Source organism: Anomaloglossus baeobatrachus, assembly GCF_048569485.1.
Source record: "Anomaloglossus baeobatrachus isolate aAnoBae1 chromosome 3 unlocalized genomic scaffold, aAnoBae1.hap1 SUPER_3_unloc_1, whole genome shotgun sequence".
Lineage (NCBI taxonomy): Eukaryota > Metazoa > Chordata > Amphibia > Anura > Aromobatidae > Anomaloglossus > Anomaloglossus baeobatrachus.
The window spans coordinates 412,174-429,825 of NW_027441780.1; the positions used below are offsets into that span (position 1 = coordinate 412,174).

General features: G+C 47.3%; 1 protein-coding gene across 1 annotated transcript in view; it reads right to left on the reverse strand.

Moving 5' to 3' along the window:
* Nucleotides 1-17,652, reverse strand: part of LOC142258699 (uncharacterized) — a 68,674-nt gene that overhangs the window by 3,098 nt on the left and 47,924 nt on the right. The window contains exon 2 of the mRNA XM_075331320.1: nt 7,091-7,191. Coding sequence (XP_075187435.1) covers nt 7,091-7,169 — 79 coding nt within the window. The 5' untranslated portion in view covers nt 7,170-7,191. The remainder of the gene's footprint in view (nt 1-7,090; nt 7,192-17,652) is intronic.

The window sequence follows — 17,652 nt, forward strand, 5'->3', positions numbered from 1 at the left end:
GCAAGGAGCGCAATTTGAATTTTTGAGTGCAAAATTAGCTGCACTCATTAGCGGACGCCATGTCGGGTTTGAAGACCCCCTGAGGTGCCTAAACAATGGAGCTCCCCCACAAATGACCCCATTTTGGAAACTAGAGCCCTCAAATATTTTTTCTAGATGTTTGATGTGCACTTTGAACCCCTGGGGGCTTCACAGAAGTTTATAACGTTGAGCCGTGAAAAGAAAAAAAATTTTTTTTACCACAAAACTGTTGCTTCAACCAGGTAGCTTTTTTTATCACAAGGGTATCAGGAAAAAATGCACCATAAAATTTATGGTGCATTTTCTCCTGAGTACGCAGATACCCCATATGTGGTGGAAATCAAATGTTTGGGCGCACGGCAGGACTCGGAAGGCAAGGAGCGCCATTTCACAGCAAAATTGGTTGGAATTATTAGCGGACGCCATGTTTCATTTGGAGACCCCCCTGAAGTGCCTAAACAATGGAGCTCCCCCACAATTGACCCCATTTTGGAAACTAGACCCCTCATGGAATTTATCTAGCTGTTTAGTGAGCACTTTGAACCCCTGGAGGCTTCACAAACGTTTGTAATGTTCAGCCGTGAAAATATTTTATTCTTTTTTTTACCACAAAATTGTTTTTTCAAACAGGTAGCTTTTTTTTCCACAAGGGTATCAGAAAAAAATGCACCATAAAATGTATTGTGCAATTTCTCCTGAGTACGACGATACCTCATATGTGGTGGAAATCAATTGTTTGGGCGTACGGCGGGGCTCAGAAGAGAAGGAGCGCCATTTCACAGTAAAATTGATTGGAATTATTAGCAGACGCCATGTTTCATTTGGAGACCCCCCTGAGGTGCCTAAACAATGGAGCTCCCCCACATGTGATCCCATTTTGGAAACTAGCCCCCCCCCCATACAAAAAAAATTAGTTTGGCGAAATAAAAAATACAGACATCAGTAAAAAAAAAAAAAAAAAAAAGAGCGCCTGCCACTAAGACCAGTGCCAAACGTGAGAGCAATGCACGAGTCTCGTATCGCATCATCCACTGCAGTCTGGAAGCGAGCAACTGCGCTGGATAATGCGATGCGAGAGGGCGGGGCGGCAGATGAGAAAGGGCGCAGCGGATGGAAGATGGGAAAGGGCGCAGCGGGTGGAGGAGCGGCAGAGGATGGGAAAGGGCGCAGCGGATGGATGATGGGAAATGGCGCAGCGGATGGAGGAGCGGCAGAGGATGGGGGGGGTGAGATGGGGATACCTACCTTACAGGATGGATCTAGGCAGCAGAATCACAGCAGACAGAAGAGGCAGCAGATGAAGGAGGGTGAAAAGGATGGGAGAGAGCAGGCAGCAGATCAGGGAGGGGGGCAGAGTCTGATGGGAGGGGGGAGGCAGCACATGGAGTGGAGGCAGCACATGGAGGGAGGGGGGAGGCAGCACATGGGGGGGAGGCAGCACATGGGGGGGAGGCAGCACATGGGGGGGGAGGCAGCACATGGGGGGGGAGGCAGCACATGGGGGGGGAGGCAGCACATGGGGGGGAGGCAGCACATGGGGGGGGAGGCAGCACATGGGGGGGAGGCAGCACATGGGGGGGAGGCAGCACATGGGGGGGAGGCAGCACATGGAGGGAGGGGGCAGGCAGCACATGGGGGGGCAGGCAGCACATGGGGGGGGAGGCAGCACATGGGGGGGGGAGGCAGCACATGGGGGGGAGGCAGCACATGGGGGGGAGGCAGCACATGGGGGGGAGGCAGCACATGGGGGGGAGGCAGCACATGGGGGGGAGGCAGCACATGGGGGGGGGAGGCAGCACATGAGGGGGAGGCAGCACATGGGGGGGAGGCAGCACATGGGGGGGAGGCAGCACATGGGGGGGAGGCAGCACATGGGGGGAAGCAGCACATGGAGGGAGGGGGGAGGCAGCACATGGGGGGGAAGCAGCACATGGAGGGAGGGGGGAGGCAGCACATGGGGGGGGAGGCAGCACATGGGGGGGAGGCAGCACATGGGGGGGGAGGCAGCACATGGGGGGGGAGGCAGCACATGGGGGGGAGGCAGCACATGGGGGGGAGGCAGCACATGGGGGGGAAGGCAGCACATGGAGGGGGAGAGGGGAGGGGGGGAGGCAGCACATGGAGGGGGGGAGGCAGCACATGGAGGGGGGGAGGCAGCACATGGAGGGGGGGAGGCAGCACATGGAGGGGGGGAGCCGATTAGGTGCAGTGGCAGCCGATGGAGGCGGCGGCCGATCGGGTGCAGCGGCGGCTGAAAAAGGTGGGTGCGACTGAAAGGGGACGGTGGCGGCAGGGACAGCGGCGTGTAAAGCGGCGTGGCGACCAGGGACAGCGGCGTGGCGGGCAGCAGAGGTGGATCGGCGGGCAGGGACAGCGGCGGGAACAGCGGCGTGGCGGGCAGGGACAGCGGCGTGTAAAGCGGCGTGGCGGGCAGAGACAGCAGCGGTGGATCGGCGGGGAGCAGCGGTGGATCTCGGCGGGGAGCGGCGGTGGATCTCGGCGGGGAGCGGCGGTGGATCTCGGCGGGGAGCGGCGGTGGATCTCGGCGGGGAGCGGCGGTGGATCTCGGCGGGGAGCGGCGGTGGATCTCGGCGGGGAGCGGCGGTGGATCTCGGCGGGGAGCGGCGGGGGATCTCGGCGGGGAGCGGCGGGGGATCTCGGCGGGGAGCGGCGGGGGATCTCGGCGGGGAGCGGCGGGGGATCTCGGCGGGGAGCGGCGGGGGATCTCGGCGGGGAGCGGCGGGGGATCTCGGCGGGGAGCGGCGGGGGATCTCGGCGGGGAGCGGCGGGGGATCTCGGCGGGGAGCGGTGGGGGGGGGGTGCTATAACTTACCGATGGGCACCTGCAGCGACCGCTCTCATCAGCTTTCACGGACGGAGTGAAGCTGAGGGTAGCGGTGACGGCACAAGATCCACAGTGATTGGGAGAGATCGGTCACAAGGCCGGTCTCTCCAATCAGAGCTGGGGGCGGGTGAAACAAAGTTCACCCAGCTCCAGCCAGTCATCAGTGCTACAGCAGCACTGATTATGGCTGGATTGCAATGTGTTAGCCATTTTCAATGGCTGACACATTACAGTGACTGTAATTGGCTGAGCGGCGTTCGTCAGCCAATCACAGCCTCTGTAGGTTCGGGGAGGAGGCACCACCCCTCCTGAGGTCAGGCAGAGGTCCCCTCCTTCCCGAATCCACCGTTTAGGTAAACAAATTTCACTCCCCGGGGCTCCGGGACCGCGATTTCGCCAGGACGTACTGAGTACGTCATGGGTCGTTTAGCACCATGTGACCATGACGTACTCAGTACGTCCAAGGTCGTTAAGGGGTTAAAGCAATGTGGCAGGAAAAAAATGAAGATTTTAACTTTTCCCACAAAAGTGTTGCTTTAACCACAAATTTTCATTTTCCCAAGGGTAAGATGAGAAAATGGACCATATAATTCTGTTGTGCAATTTCTCGTGTGTACGCCGATACCCAATATGTGGTGGAAAACTACTGCTTGGGTCCATTGCAGGGCTCAGAAGGGAAGGAACACCATTTGACTTTTGGAGAACAGAAATTGGCATTTTAGCTGTCATCCTCTATGTCACGTTTGTAAAGCCCTTGATGTGCCTAAACAGTGGAAACCCCCCATAAATGATCCCATTTTGGAAACTACACCACTGAAGGAATGTATCTAGAAGTGTAGAGTTCATAGGAATACCCTTATATAGGGCAAAGGGTCTTTAGCAGACCCCCAGCCATTATGGCGACCCATAGACACCCAATGATAACATTGCTGGGGGCGTTGGATATGTGGAACGTTGTACCCCATAGGCTGCGAGCTGCCAATGCTGGTATCAACCGAAGGTATTCAGTGGAGGTTAAGTCAGACATCATTTGCTGGCAATAATGGAGACTCAGCTTCTGAGCCCGCAAAAAGTAATAGGATGTAATAATACGTTACATATCGAGAAGGGGTTAAATAAAACCTGGCAGCTACAAAAACACTATTTACCTGCAGATATAGTGGTAATCTGAGTACCTAGCATTTAAGGATCTATTTGGTTTATTCGAACAGTGTGTGACGCTAGTCACTGCATGGACAAGCCGTGAGGCAGGGTTATCAAACATTCTAGGGTCAGATACAAAGAGAACATGCCATGAACTAAAGCGGGCTTTACACGCTGTGACAATGCTAGCAATTGCTAGTGATGTCGAGCGCGATAGCACCCGCCCCCGTCGTACATGCGATATCTGGTGATCGCTGCCGTAGCGAACATTATCACTACGGCAGCTTCACACGCACATACCTGGTCGGCGACGTCGCTGTGACCGCCGAACAATCCCTCCTTCAAGGGGGAGGTGCGTTCGGCGTCACTAAGCGACCGGACAATAGAAGCGGAGATGAGCGGGACATAACATCCCGCCCACCTCCTTCCTTCCGCATTGCCGGTGGACGCAGGTAAGGAGATGTTTGTCGTTCCTGTGGTTTCACACATAGCGATGTGTGCTGCTGCAGGAACGACAACATCGTACCTGCAGCAGTAACGATATTATGGAAAGGAGCGACGTGTCACTGATCAACGATTTTAGATGTTTTTGCGATTGGTGATCGTCGCTCCTGGGGTTTACACGCTGTGATGTCGGTAACGGCGCCGGATGTGCGTCACTAACGACGTGACCACGACGATATATTGTTACCGATGTCGCAACGTGTAAAGCCCACTTAAGGGAAAAGACAAAGGCGTAGTCAGGTCTGGGGTCAGAGTATAAAGAGGATAGCGGATCGTGATTGTCAAAGGAGGTCCCGGGTCTGGCAGATATAGATCAGAGCACAGATAACCATGTTTAGGCCCACATACGAGGGGTGCCGCGGTGTCAGACTCTGTTCACTGGCAACCTGATCTTAGTTGCTCAGCCTAAGCTGAGTATTTTCCATTGCTTTCCAGTCCTGCAGGAGTTAATTCCTGTGGAATGGTGTGTGGGTCCTTGAAACTCAGGGGGCTAATTTCTATTCATCTGTCTTCTCCTTATTCAAGGTTTGAGAGTCTGCTTGTTGCTGCAGATCATACCTTCAGCTTATGCTCCTGTGATTCCGATCTTTGTGGCAATCCTATTCTTGGTGACCAGTATATTGCTGTTGGAGTGGTGTGGAAGTTTCCCCGTTGTACATTTATTTCCTTCCTTATACTTTATTCCCTCCCCTACACGTATTGTGTCTCTCCTTTGTGTGCAGTGTGTATGAGTTTTGATTTTTTTCCTGTGTCTGTGGTATTTGTGGGGTTTGCATCTCCACCCCAGGTTGGTGGGGAAGGGGGAATCAGGGTTTGGACAGGAGTTAGTATTATGTAGCAACCAAGGGGCAGGGGTTAAATACTTGTCGCCGAGCCGCTGCGGGTCAGGGATACCACGGGTGGCACTGCCCGACTTCGTGGCCCCGAGGTGTCCACAAAAAAGGGGAATGAGAGGATGATGAGATGGGTGATGATGAAGGGGAGGTTGGAGGATGTTGGGAGTAGGAATTGTCTCGTGACGCTACCTGTGGTGTGCGGCTAGGGATTAGCCGCCGCTGCGGGTGTTTTCCTCTGGGGCAAATGGTAACGCAGCCTGGATGGTTCGGCTCCCCACAGGTAGAGCTAGGCCCCAGGGAGGATGATGGTGGTGGTAGTGGCCGATGGCGCCGTAATGGTGCCGACAATGACAGGGACGACACAGGGGCTGCGGTCAAAGTTCTTTTTACGCACAATTCTGTCGTTACCCTCTGAGTGTCGGTTTCCACCATGATGGGCCCCAGCTGATCCCGGACAATTCAGAGGCCACCACCGGTGTTGTGGAGTGTGAGACCTTCCTTCCTTCCTTCCTTGCGCTCTGTAGTGCGATCCCTGTGACGTGAAGCTACATGGGAACCCCTGTATTTGGTAGTTAAGTTCCCATCCGTAGGCAGCGCAAATCAAACGTGGGCCCGACTGTGGTCTTGACTCCTGAGTCTATGTGCTGCTGTGCCCCGGGATTTTTGTCGTGGGCAATGGGACATGAAGTCCCCCTTCCTGACAGATTCTGATGGCGCAACGTGTAGTGTACACCACCCTAGCGCTCTGCACCCTGTCTGCGCTGATGCTGAGGGCGCTATTGAGCTCTACCTCCAACTACTGAGTTGCTCCTGTGTCTCAACAGCTCCACTGGTCGTCTCCTGCTTCTTCCAGTCTGCCCGGTCCTAACTGAGAGAGCTCTTAAGCTCTTCTTAGTCTCATACTATTCTGAGGTAAATGTTTGTGTGTTCTCTAACTTCCCTCATGCTGCCCCCACCTTCCTCATTACTCACTAGTTACATTCTTCCCAGCAGCTGCTCACTTCCAGTGACCAGCACAGTGGGAGAGGCTGTAACAGTCACCACTCACTAGATAGGCTGCTTTCACACATCCGGTTTGAGCCGTGCGGCTCAATCCGGCTGTGAAACCTATGCAACGGATGCGGTGAAGACACCGCATCCTTTGCATACGTTTTTTACATACGGCCCGTCCGGTTTTTGCCGCTTGCGGCATGCTACTGAGCATGCGCAGTGGCAAAAACCGCATGCGGCGGCCGGATGCGGTTTTTGCCGCATCGCGCCGCATCCGGCATCCATAGGGATGCATTGAGAAAAGCGCCGCATCGGCCGGATGCAGCGCGATGCGGTTTTTTTTTGCCGCACGAAAAGCGTGCCAGGCAACGTTCCATCCGGCCGCTGCATCGGCTAAATATGCCGCATGCAGCAAAAACCGGACCGAACGCAAGGCCATGCGGCACTAATTAAAGTCTATGCAAGAAAAACGCAACCGGCAGCAAAAAAAAAAACGGTTGCATTTTTCCTGCAAAGTGCCAGATTGTGCCGCATAGCAGGTGTGAAAGCAGCCATAGTGGGCGCACAGTAATCAACCCTCTTGTTCCTTGGCTGACAGCCTGTGAGCGGTATGTGTTACTGTTTCGCGCACTGCATCGGTGACTGTTTACGAGCGGCAGCAGGGAAAATGTAACTTCATTTTCTCCTTGCAGCTGGGAATTTGACTGTTCTCCTTGTTTTTTAATGGTGACGCATCACTGAGGAGGGTTACCTGTGGAAAGGTCTCTACTCCGTTCATCACCCCGCACATCCATTTCTCCTTTTTCCATTGTGTCTGCAGCGTTCTGCATATCTTTTCCGTGAATTTCAAAGCTGTAAAATAATGTAAAAGTCATGGACAGAAGGAAAAGTCATGTGGAAGGTTCTAGATGGACGCTTCTGCTACCAGAGCCGTGTGGCACCTGCGACCAATCGATGCATGGCCTCTACGCCTCCTATATCCCCCGTGCTGCCCCAGAGTCAGTTCAGCAGGGATAGAAGCAGACGTGGCAGGGTCCACTTAGTGTGGTACATTATGACATTGGGATTTCCTTCATTTTTTTTGTCTTCACAATTTGGACGCCCTAATGCTTATTTTTCTGTCATTTGAGAGTTGTTTTAGTCACCAATGTTGTAATTTTTTTTTATTTCAATAAGTTTTTATTAAGATTTTACATAATACAGGTTATACACCGCAACAAACATGCGGATAGTTGAAAAATTTCTACTATAACATAAGGACAATATAATTCAAAGTAAAAACAGATAACAGCTGAACATTCTGCATAGTAGGGTTAGGGCATACAGTTTGCAACATAGGAAGCAAGGGTAGGGATGATAGGTAATAAGATAACAGGTCCATCAATCAGGACTGGAAGGACGAGAATTTGGACACCACCCAGGGGGACCAACGATTCCTTATTTTATTTTTGGTAAACAGATCTGAGGTTACAAGGAGCTCGTATTGGTAATGTTTATTGATTTTTTGGATAATTTCCAATTTAGAGGGGATATTTATTTCTCTCCAGTGGTCTGCCAGACACATACGTGCTGCTATTAGAATGTGTGATACAATTGGTTTCAAATCGCCAGGGAATATATGTAAACCGATCCCCAAAACCGCTAGCGGACCGCTCAAACTTCCAGCCAGGCCTCTAACTGAGGTAATAACGTTAGACACTTCTTCCCAAAAAGGCCGGATGAGCGGGCAATCCCAACACGTGCCCTAGGGAACCAACACCCGAGCAGCCCTTCCAGCAGGATTGGGGATAGGAACCACCGAATTTGGAAATCTTCAGTGGGGTGTAGTACCAAAGTAAACTTTCTTAAGCTGCTAAAGATGATTGATACAGGAGGAATATTTCTGCAGGTCGCCAGAAGCGGACCACCATTGGTCTGGGGTTGTGGAGAAAGCAAGAGCCCCTTCCCAGCGTCTCATATACGCTTGTTTAGGACCATTATCGGGGGAATTAAACACTTTATATACTACTGAGAGGCCGTGTTTTTGAGAGGAGGAGGAACTAAAAAACCGCTGTATTGGCGAGCAAACAGCATTATGGCAGGATAAGGGAAATACACATGAATTTAAAAAATGCCGAATTTGCAGATACTGGTAGAAGTTATTTCTGTGAAGGCCAAATTCATCCATTAGGACAGAGAAAGGTTTCAACTCCTGAATTAAGAGGATATCTTTCATGACCAAAATACGATTCCTCACCCAACTGCCTAACATGAGGCCATGCACATGAAGCTCCAAGGCTCTACTAGAGATAGACTCAAATTTAATCACCTGTCGAGTAGAGACCAGATCAGACCAGTAAGAAAATGCCACTTTCATTGTCTGCAGCGGAAGAGAGGGGGCAAAGGAACTAAGTACTCGCGCCTCTAGTAGAAATCTCAAAGTCCCACGCAGGGTCAAGTATTTTTCCACAATCACCCATTTGTAAGTACTACACTGTGTTCCAAATTATTATGCAAAAAGAGTTGAGGAGTGATAAGGTTAGAAATTTTTTGTCATTTAAACTCATTGCTGGTGATGTGTGTCAGGGCTCTTTATATCACTGAAAGCAATTGCAGATACCTGTGCACATTAGTTTGGCGTTAGGTGTGTCCAAATAAAGGCAAGACTACTTAAGAAGGCTGTTCCACATTATTAAGCAGCCTACATTTTTTGCCAAAATGTGAAAGAAAAAGGATGTTTCGGCTGCTGAGAAGCAACAAATTGTGGAGTATTTAGGTCAAGGCATGACTACAATCAACATTGCCAAGACACTTCATCGTGATCATCGCACAATCAAGAATTATGTAGCTGATTCACAGCACACACGTGTGCGTGCTGATAAGGAAAAATTGAGGACTCTTTCCAACAGGCAATTGCATCAGGTTAAAACAGCAGCTGCTAAAATGCCTTGTCATAGCAGCAGACAAGTTTTTGAAGCTGCTGGTGCCTCCAACGTCCCCCGAACAACAAGATGCTGGGTCCTTCAGAGGTTTGCAACTTTGCGTAAGCCATCCTGTCGCCACCTCTGTCCACTGCACACAAGCAGAAACGGCTCCAGTGGGCCAAACAATACATGAAGACTGACTTCCAAACTGTTTTGTTCACCGATGAGTGCTGTGCAACGCTCGATGGTCCAGATGGATGGAGTGGAGGATGGCTGGTTGATGGACACCCCATGAAAACACGGCTAAGGCGCCAACAAGGAGGTGGTGGAGTAATGTTTTGGGCTGGAATCATGGGGAGAGAGATTGTCAGCCCCTTTAGGATCCCTGTAGGGGTAAAGATGAACTCCTTAATCTATGTGAAGTTTCTTAAACAGCACTTTCTGCCGTGGTTCAGGAGGAAGAACCATGCATTTCGCAGCAAGATCATTTTCATGCATGATAATGCACCGTCTCATGCTGCAAATAACACATCTGCATCTCTGGCTGCTTTGGGCATAAAAGAGGACAAACTTATGGTGTGGCCACCATCTTTCCCTGACCTCAACTCCATTGAGAACCTCTGGAGCATTATCAAAAAGAGCGTTTATGATGGCGGGAGGCAGTTCACATCTAAGCAACAGCTCTGGGAGGGTATTCTGTCCACATGCAAAACAATTGAAGCACAAACCATCCAAAAACTGACATTCAATGGACGAGAGAGTTCAGAAGCTTCTTTTGAACAAGGGGTCCTATGTGCAAATGTAACATCACCTAGAATTAAGATTTGACTTGAAAACTGTTTGATTTCATTTTATAATAAGCTGATAATGCTTATAATTTCACAATTGACCATTTTGCTTTTCAAAATAAAAAGGTTGAAAACTCTGCTGTGCATAATAATTTGGAACATGCATTTTGAGTGTTTATTTTTAAAAATATACTGTTTTCATAGGCAGTTTGATCAAAAACATTTCATTTATACTCGATTAGTAGATGACTGGAAAATAACAATGACTGCAATTCATATAGTTAATTTAGGAAAATATGAGAAAATATTTTTTGCATAATAATTTGGAACACAGTGTAGAATCATCATACCACTCCCTTAACGACTCTAGAACCGCTACTTTATGGTACAAAAATAATTCGGGACCACCATGTGAATAACTATAAAATAAGGTAGACATACCAACCCTAGGTTTCTTTCCTGCCCAAAACAATGTTGTATTTTTGAAAGTCTTCTTGAGGTACATTAGTTTTATTCAATTGTTTTTATTTAAGGGAACGAACCAAGGTGTTCATTGAAATCATGGGACCCCATAGCGAAAGTTCTAATTGGAACCTCTCCCCCCAAAAATAAAAATGTAATATTCAACTGGATCATATAAGAACCTATCTCCCAACTTTACAGCCCTTACAAAGTAATTTTCCTTTTAAAAGCCAAAGATTACCCTTTCATTGCCCCATAATATGTAATACCAACAAAAGTGTCCCACAAGCACTGTATGATACCTCCAGTGACTTCCTCCACACCAGGGCTGAGGAGTAGGTAAGCCAAACCTCCAACTCCGACTCCCTCATACAGTTGAAATGAAAAGTTTCCTTCCACTCTCTATAAAGACACATCTGCAGGGTTTTCTCACGGACATCAAATCAGAATAAAGTGAAGAAAAAATCCGGCAATCAAAATATCCAAAATATTTAATAAAAAAAAAAAAAGTTTTATTTTTTCAATCCAGTGAATAAAGACCAAAATGTGTGTCAATCAGTGACATTTTGGTCCTTCCTTGGACATTTATCAAACACACTATAAAGATACATAAGAAAAATACTAAGTGAATATTCTCTCAAAGGTGCATGAATATTAGAGGAAACATCATACATATTACTTGTGGAAAGATCCATAGAAAATATTTATCTGTATAACAGAAAATGGACACAATTAGAACATGGCCACGTCCCCAGTGGCTGCAAACTCCCATAATATTCACTTTGGCTGGACATTCCCATCTTCTTCGTACTTGCGTATAATTGTACAGATGAACAAGGCACCTTCAGGTGTCTGGAAATTGCATTCAAGGATGAACCAGACTTGTGCAGGTTCACAATTCTTTTCCTGAGATCTTGGCTGATTTCGTTTGACTTTCCCATGATGCTACACAAAGTAGTGTTTCAGGTGTGTATTAAAATACATCCACAGGTGTGTCTCCAATTAACTCAGATGTTGCCAATAAACCTATCAGAAGCTTCCAAAGACATGACATCATCATATGGGCTGTCCCATAATGTTTAAAGGCATAGTACTCTTAGTGTATGGAAACTTTTGATTTTACAGAAATAAAAATGCCTGAAAACATTCTCTCTCGAGTTATTCTGGCATTTGGCAAATAGAAATAATTTTGGTTTCTAATTGACCTAAAATGGGAAAGGTTTATTCTGATTTCATGTCATATAGTGAGAAAAACATGCACTGTCACACCACTTCCTCATCTCGCCCCCTATCTGTCGGGGTCCCCCAAGGTTCAGTTCTTGGACCCCTGCTGTTCTCAATTTACACCTTCGGCCTGGGACAGCTCATAGAGTCCCATGGCTTTCAGTATCATCTCTACGCTGATGACACACAGATCTACCTCTCTGGACCTGACATCACCTCCCTAACCAGAATCCCACAATGTCTGTCTGCTATTTCATCCTTTTTCTCTGCTCGATTCTTAAAATTGAACATGGACAAAACAAAATTCATTGTCTTTCCTTCTCATCACTCAACTCCTCCACCTGACATATCCATCAATGTCAATGGCTGCTCACTTTCCCTAGTGCCACGTGCTCTCTGCCTGGGAGTAATCCTAGACTCTGATCTCTCTTTCAAGCCACACATCCAAGCTCTTTGACCTCCTGCCGCCTCCAATTCAAAAATATTTCCCGGATCCGTACATTCCTTTCCCAAGAAGCTGCAAAAACCCTAGTACATGCCCTTATTGTCTCCCGCCTGGATTATTGCAACCTCCTGCTCTGTGGCCTCCCTTCTAACAGTCTCGCACCCCTACAATCTATTCTAAACTATGCTGCCCGGCTAATCCACCTGTCCCCCCGCTACTCCCCGATCTCTCCTCTCAGCCAATCCCTTCACTGGCTTCCAATTGCCAAACGACTTCAGTTCAAAACACTAACCATGACCTACAAAGCCATCCACAACCTGTCTCCTCCCTACATCTCTGACCTAGTCTCCCGGTACTTAGCTGCACGTAACCTTCGATCCTCACAAGATCTCCTTCTCTACTCCCCTCTCATCTCCTCTTCCCACCATCGCATCCAAGATTTCTCCTGTGCCTCCCGCATACTCTGGAATGATCTACCTTAACACATCAGACTCTCGCCTACCTTGACAGGCTTCAAAAGGAACCTGAAGACCCAACTCTTCTGACGAGCCTACAACCTGCCGTAAACCTCAGTCTGATACAGCGCCGCACAACCAGCTCTACCCTAACCTACTGTATCCTCACCCATCCCTTGTAGACTGTGAGCCTTCGCGGGCAGGGACCTTTATCCTCCTGTACCTGTCTGTGTCTTGTATTGTATTGTTTAGGATTATTGTACTTGTCCCTATTATGTATACCCCTTTCACATGTAAAGCGCCATGGAATTGATGGCGCCATAATAATAAATAATAATAATAACGTGTCTTTATAGAGTGGATGGAAACTTCTGATTTTAACTGTATGACTCATTTTTGTGATAAATTTACTGTAGTGAAATGGTAACATCACTACTTATATCATGTAGTTGAAGTTGAGCTCAGATTCATCTCAACTAAAGCCGAGATCCTCAGATCAAAAATAAAACGGACGCGGATAATGGTGGTTCCCGCTAGATGTTGGGATATGAAACACTGTCTAATGGTATATTGAGATATAATAATGCAATGCAGCTGTTCTTTCTTTTTCTCTTCCTCTTTCTATCTTGTTTTCAAAATATGGTCATGCTGATAGAGCTGTTCTTATGCTCAATATAAAATTAGATATACTGTATATGCAAATGATAAGTATCGATAATAACACTGTTCTATCTTAAGTGCTAAAGATATTATGGACTTTATATGACTGTTCATTGTTATATTCAAATATTACTATCTATATACTGAGCTATCTTTATATGGCAAATGTCAGTTGTACCATGTTTGAAATTGTTAATAAAACGAAGTTAAAAAAAATAAATAAAACGGACATTTATAGGACATTTCCCAAATTCTTCTGAAAAAATATTAATCACATACTTTAATTACTGTATCCAATTTATTATATATTTTAGGAGCCGGTCCATTTTATACCGAATCCACCAAAATGCACACCGACTACAACTCCACAACCCTGCTCCACACACAGAGTATTATGACCCTACTGTACCCCCTAAACTAACCCAGCAAAGAATAGTGCCCCCAGCACAATATAATCCCCAACTATGTTCCCCACACAGCCCTCCATGCAGTACAATTGGCCAACATACAGTATAATGGCCTCAACACCACTTCACACTCTATAATGGCCTCCACTAGCCCTCCAAACAGTATAATTGCCACCACACAGCCCTCTGCATAGTATTATGGACCGCACACAAACATTCACTGTATAATTGCTTGGGTATGGTATAATGGCCCTCATATAGACTTCCATAAAGTATAAAGGCTTCTCCGTAGCCCTCTAAATGTCATAATGGCCCTCACATAGCCCTTCAAATAGTATAATTGGCCCCACATATTCCTCCATATATAATGCACCCTCATAGCTCTCCATTTAGAATATTGGGCCTCACATTGCCTTCCACATAGTATTATGCATGTCCATAGTCCTCCATATATTATAATGCATCCCCCATAGTCTTCCATATAGTATAATGGGCCCCACAGTCTTCCCTATAGTAGAATGCACCCCATAGCCCTTCATATAGTATGCACCACCCATAGTCTTACAAATAGTATAATACATCACCAAAGTCCTCCATATAGTATAATGCATCCTATAGTCCTTCATATAGTATAATGCATTCAAGGCCGGCCTTAGCCAGAATGGTGCCCTGTGCAAAACTGCCCTTTGGTGCCCCCACACTACTGATTTTTTACCCAGTTTCCCAGGAAACAAACGAGGACCAGAGGCCTTTTTATATTAAAAATATATATATATATATATATATATACATATATATATAGATAGATAGATAGATATATAGATAGATAGATATATATATAATATTATATATAGTGTAGTGGTGAAGTGCACTGCCTCCCACATGGGAGACTGGGGTTCAAATCCCGGCCCTGCCATATAGCTTGGAAGAAAAAAAAAAAGGCCTCTAAACACTATAATACCTACTTTCTGGTGACTGTTATAGCGTAGTGGTTAAAGTGCACATCCACCAGTATACCAGTAGGGGCCCTTAGGCAAGACCCCTAACACTATAATGCCTACCTCAATAAACATGAGAGTGTCACGAACAAAGAGTCATGCTGGCTCGGACGTCGCCCGGATTAAGGTCCGCGTCAGATGTTGAGGAACCAGGACAACCTGATGATAAATGGGCTACTGGAACAAACCATAAATGGACAAGGCAAGAGAACCTGGATCTGATAAAATGCTACTACAACAGCAGACCAAATGAGAGGGGATACATAAAGCGTATGAGGAAACTATGGATGGATAAAAGACCTGAATGTCCATTGACTGAGAAACAACTAGTCACCCAACGCTTCAATATCATAAAGAGAAAGCTATTATCACAACTTGAGATAGATCAACTGCACTGTATATCCACACCACAGGAAGACCTTGAAGAACAAGATGTGCAGCCCTCTGAAAATCCTGATCCAATTCTGCAAGTAGAGGGTACAACAGCTGATCTGAAACAGAAAATCATAGAGAAACTGAATACCATGAACCCCAGAGACCGATTGCCAAGGCTCAGCAGAGAAATACCACCAGAAAGTATGCTAGAAGACGCCAATAGAGCACTCGCATCAATACCTACCACCACCATAACACAAACTAATAAACTGATTTATGCCACTGCCTCAGTAATTCTGGAAATGCTTGGCTATACTAACAAGAAAAAAAAACACCAAAAAGGAGCCAAGACAAATAATATGTGCACACACAGAATGTGGTGAGCCTTCCTCATAAAGATGGCTGCAGCCGAGGTGCAAGATGCTGATGTCACAGCCACTCAACCTCCACACTAGGGGGGAGGGGCGGCTGCTTAGCATAAGACATGCACACTAATAAGGCTTGCACTGGGAGCCCATCATATAATGAGTGAAAAGCACAGTGTTTTTTTATCCATTTTTGCAGGATGTGTGTGGACCTTTTGAATTCAGGTGGTTAAATGGTGAGCCTGTCATGTGTTATGTACTGATAGTGCTAACTGACCCGCCTGGACCTGGTGTTGTGCGTCATTTATAGGCCATTATTCAGACACTGTGCGTCTCGTGTATCCGTGCGAGATGCACCTATATAGTGCTGTTTTGCCCGCCTGACCTGGGTTTCTGGCGTCATTTATAGGTTACAGTTCAGACACTGTGCATTTCACTCATTATATGATAGGCTCCCAGTGCAAGCCTTATTAGTGTGCATGTCTTATGCTAAGCAGCCGCCCCTCCCCCCTAGTGTGGAGGTTGAGTGGCTGTGACATCAGCATCTTGCACCTCGGCTGCAGCCATCTTTATGAGGAAGGCTCACCACATTCTGTGTGTGCACATATGATTTGTCTTGGCTCCTTTTTGGTGGTTTTTTTTTTTATATAGTTCTTTGTGGTTTTTCTATGCTAACAAGAACAATAGAAGCACGTGCCCACCATGGAAAAGAAGACTGGAGGCAAAAATCAAGGTGACACGAGAAGTCAGCCAACTAACAGAAGCACAGAAGGGTGTAAAGATCAAGAATAAGACCAAGCTGAACAAGTACAAAGGCCTGACTCCATCTGAAGCCCTAGAGACTGCAAAACAAAGGCTTACAGCACTGGCTGCAAGACTAGGGAGATACACTAGAGAAGCTGAGGCCAAGAGGATAAATGCCTTGTTCTCCAAAGAACCATCCAAGGTGTATTCCCAGCTGCAGAATAACAGCACAATAGCAGCAATTCCACCAATAGCAGAGACTGAACAATACTGGAGGGACATATGGGAGAAGGAAAAAACACACAACACCGCTGCAAAGTGGCTGCAAGATCTGAGAATGAAACACAATAACCACCCAGAACAAGAACCAGTTACCATCACAGAAGTAGACATCCAAGAGCGCATCAAGAACATGAAGAACTGGACAGCACCTGGCCCAGACATGATCCACACCTACTGGCTAAAGAAATTGACAGCAGTACATGAACGGCTGGCAAAACAGATGAACCAACTGCTAGAAGCAGGCCACCACCCAGCTTGGCTAACACAAGGAAGAACAGTGCTGATCATGAAGGACCCTTGTAAAGGAACAATTCCATCCAACTATCATCCAATAACCTGCCTTACAACGACATGGAAACTCCTGTCAGGCATCATAGCCACCAAGCTACAGAACCATATGAATCAGTACATGAATCCAGCTCAGAAAAGCATTGGGAACAACACCAGAGGCTCTAAGCACCAGCTGCTAGTGGATAGAGCAGTCGCTCAAGACTAGAGATGAGCGAACCGGTCCCGGTTCTGCTCGAGTTCGGTTCGCCGAACGGAGGTCTCGTTCGAGTTCGGTTCGTCGAACGTTCGACGAACCGAACTCGAACCGCATAGGAAACAATGGCAGGCAATCACAAACACATAAAAACACCTAGAAAACACCCTCAAAGGTGTCCAAAAGGTGACAAACAACTCACAACACAAACACATGGGAAAGTGACAAGGACATATACTCATGCGAAAACAAAAGAGCTGGACAAGGAAAAAGAGGAGGACACACAGATATATGAGTATATGCAAGGAAACATCGATGCCATTATTGTGCAACTTGAGCCCTGCTCATTTTAGGCTTCCAATCTGGATAAATTGCCTGAGCTTGCCACGTACGCCTTGGGGATCTTGTCGTGTCCTGCAGCTAGCGTTCTCTCGGAACCTGTCTTCAGTGCTGCTGGGGGTCTGCTGGCAGATAAGCACACGTGTCTGTCCACTGACAATGTGGACATGGCTCTCAGAGGACTTTTCTTCCCCTGGGTCAGCCAGGGGAGGCGAAAGGCACGCGTATTTTTGAGAGTGCTTCATGCAAAGTATCTTTTTCATCTTGAAAATGGGGGTCAACTGATGCCAGTCAAGTGGGGTGTGTGTGGCCCAATTAGTGGAAACGAGGGAGACTGTGGTTGGAGTCCCCTCGCTTTTGAAAAAAGAACCAAGATGAACAA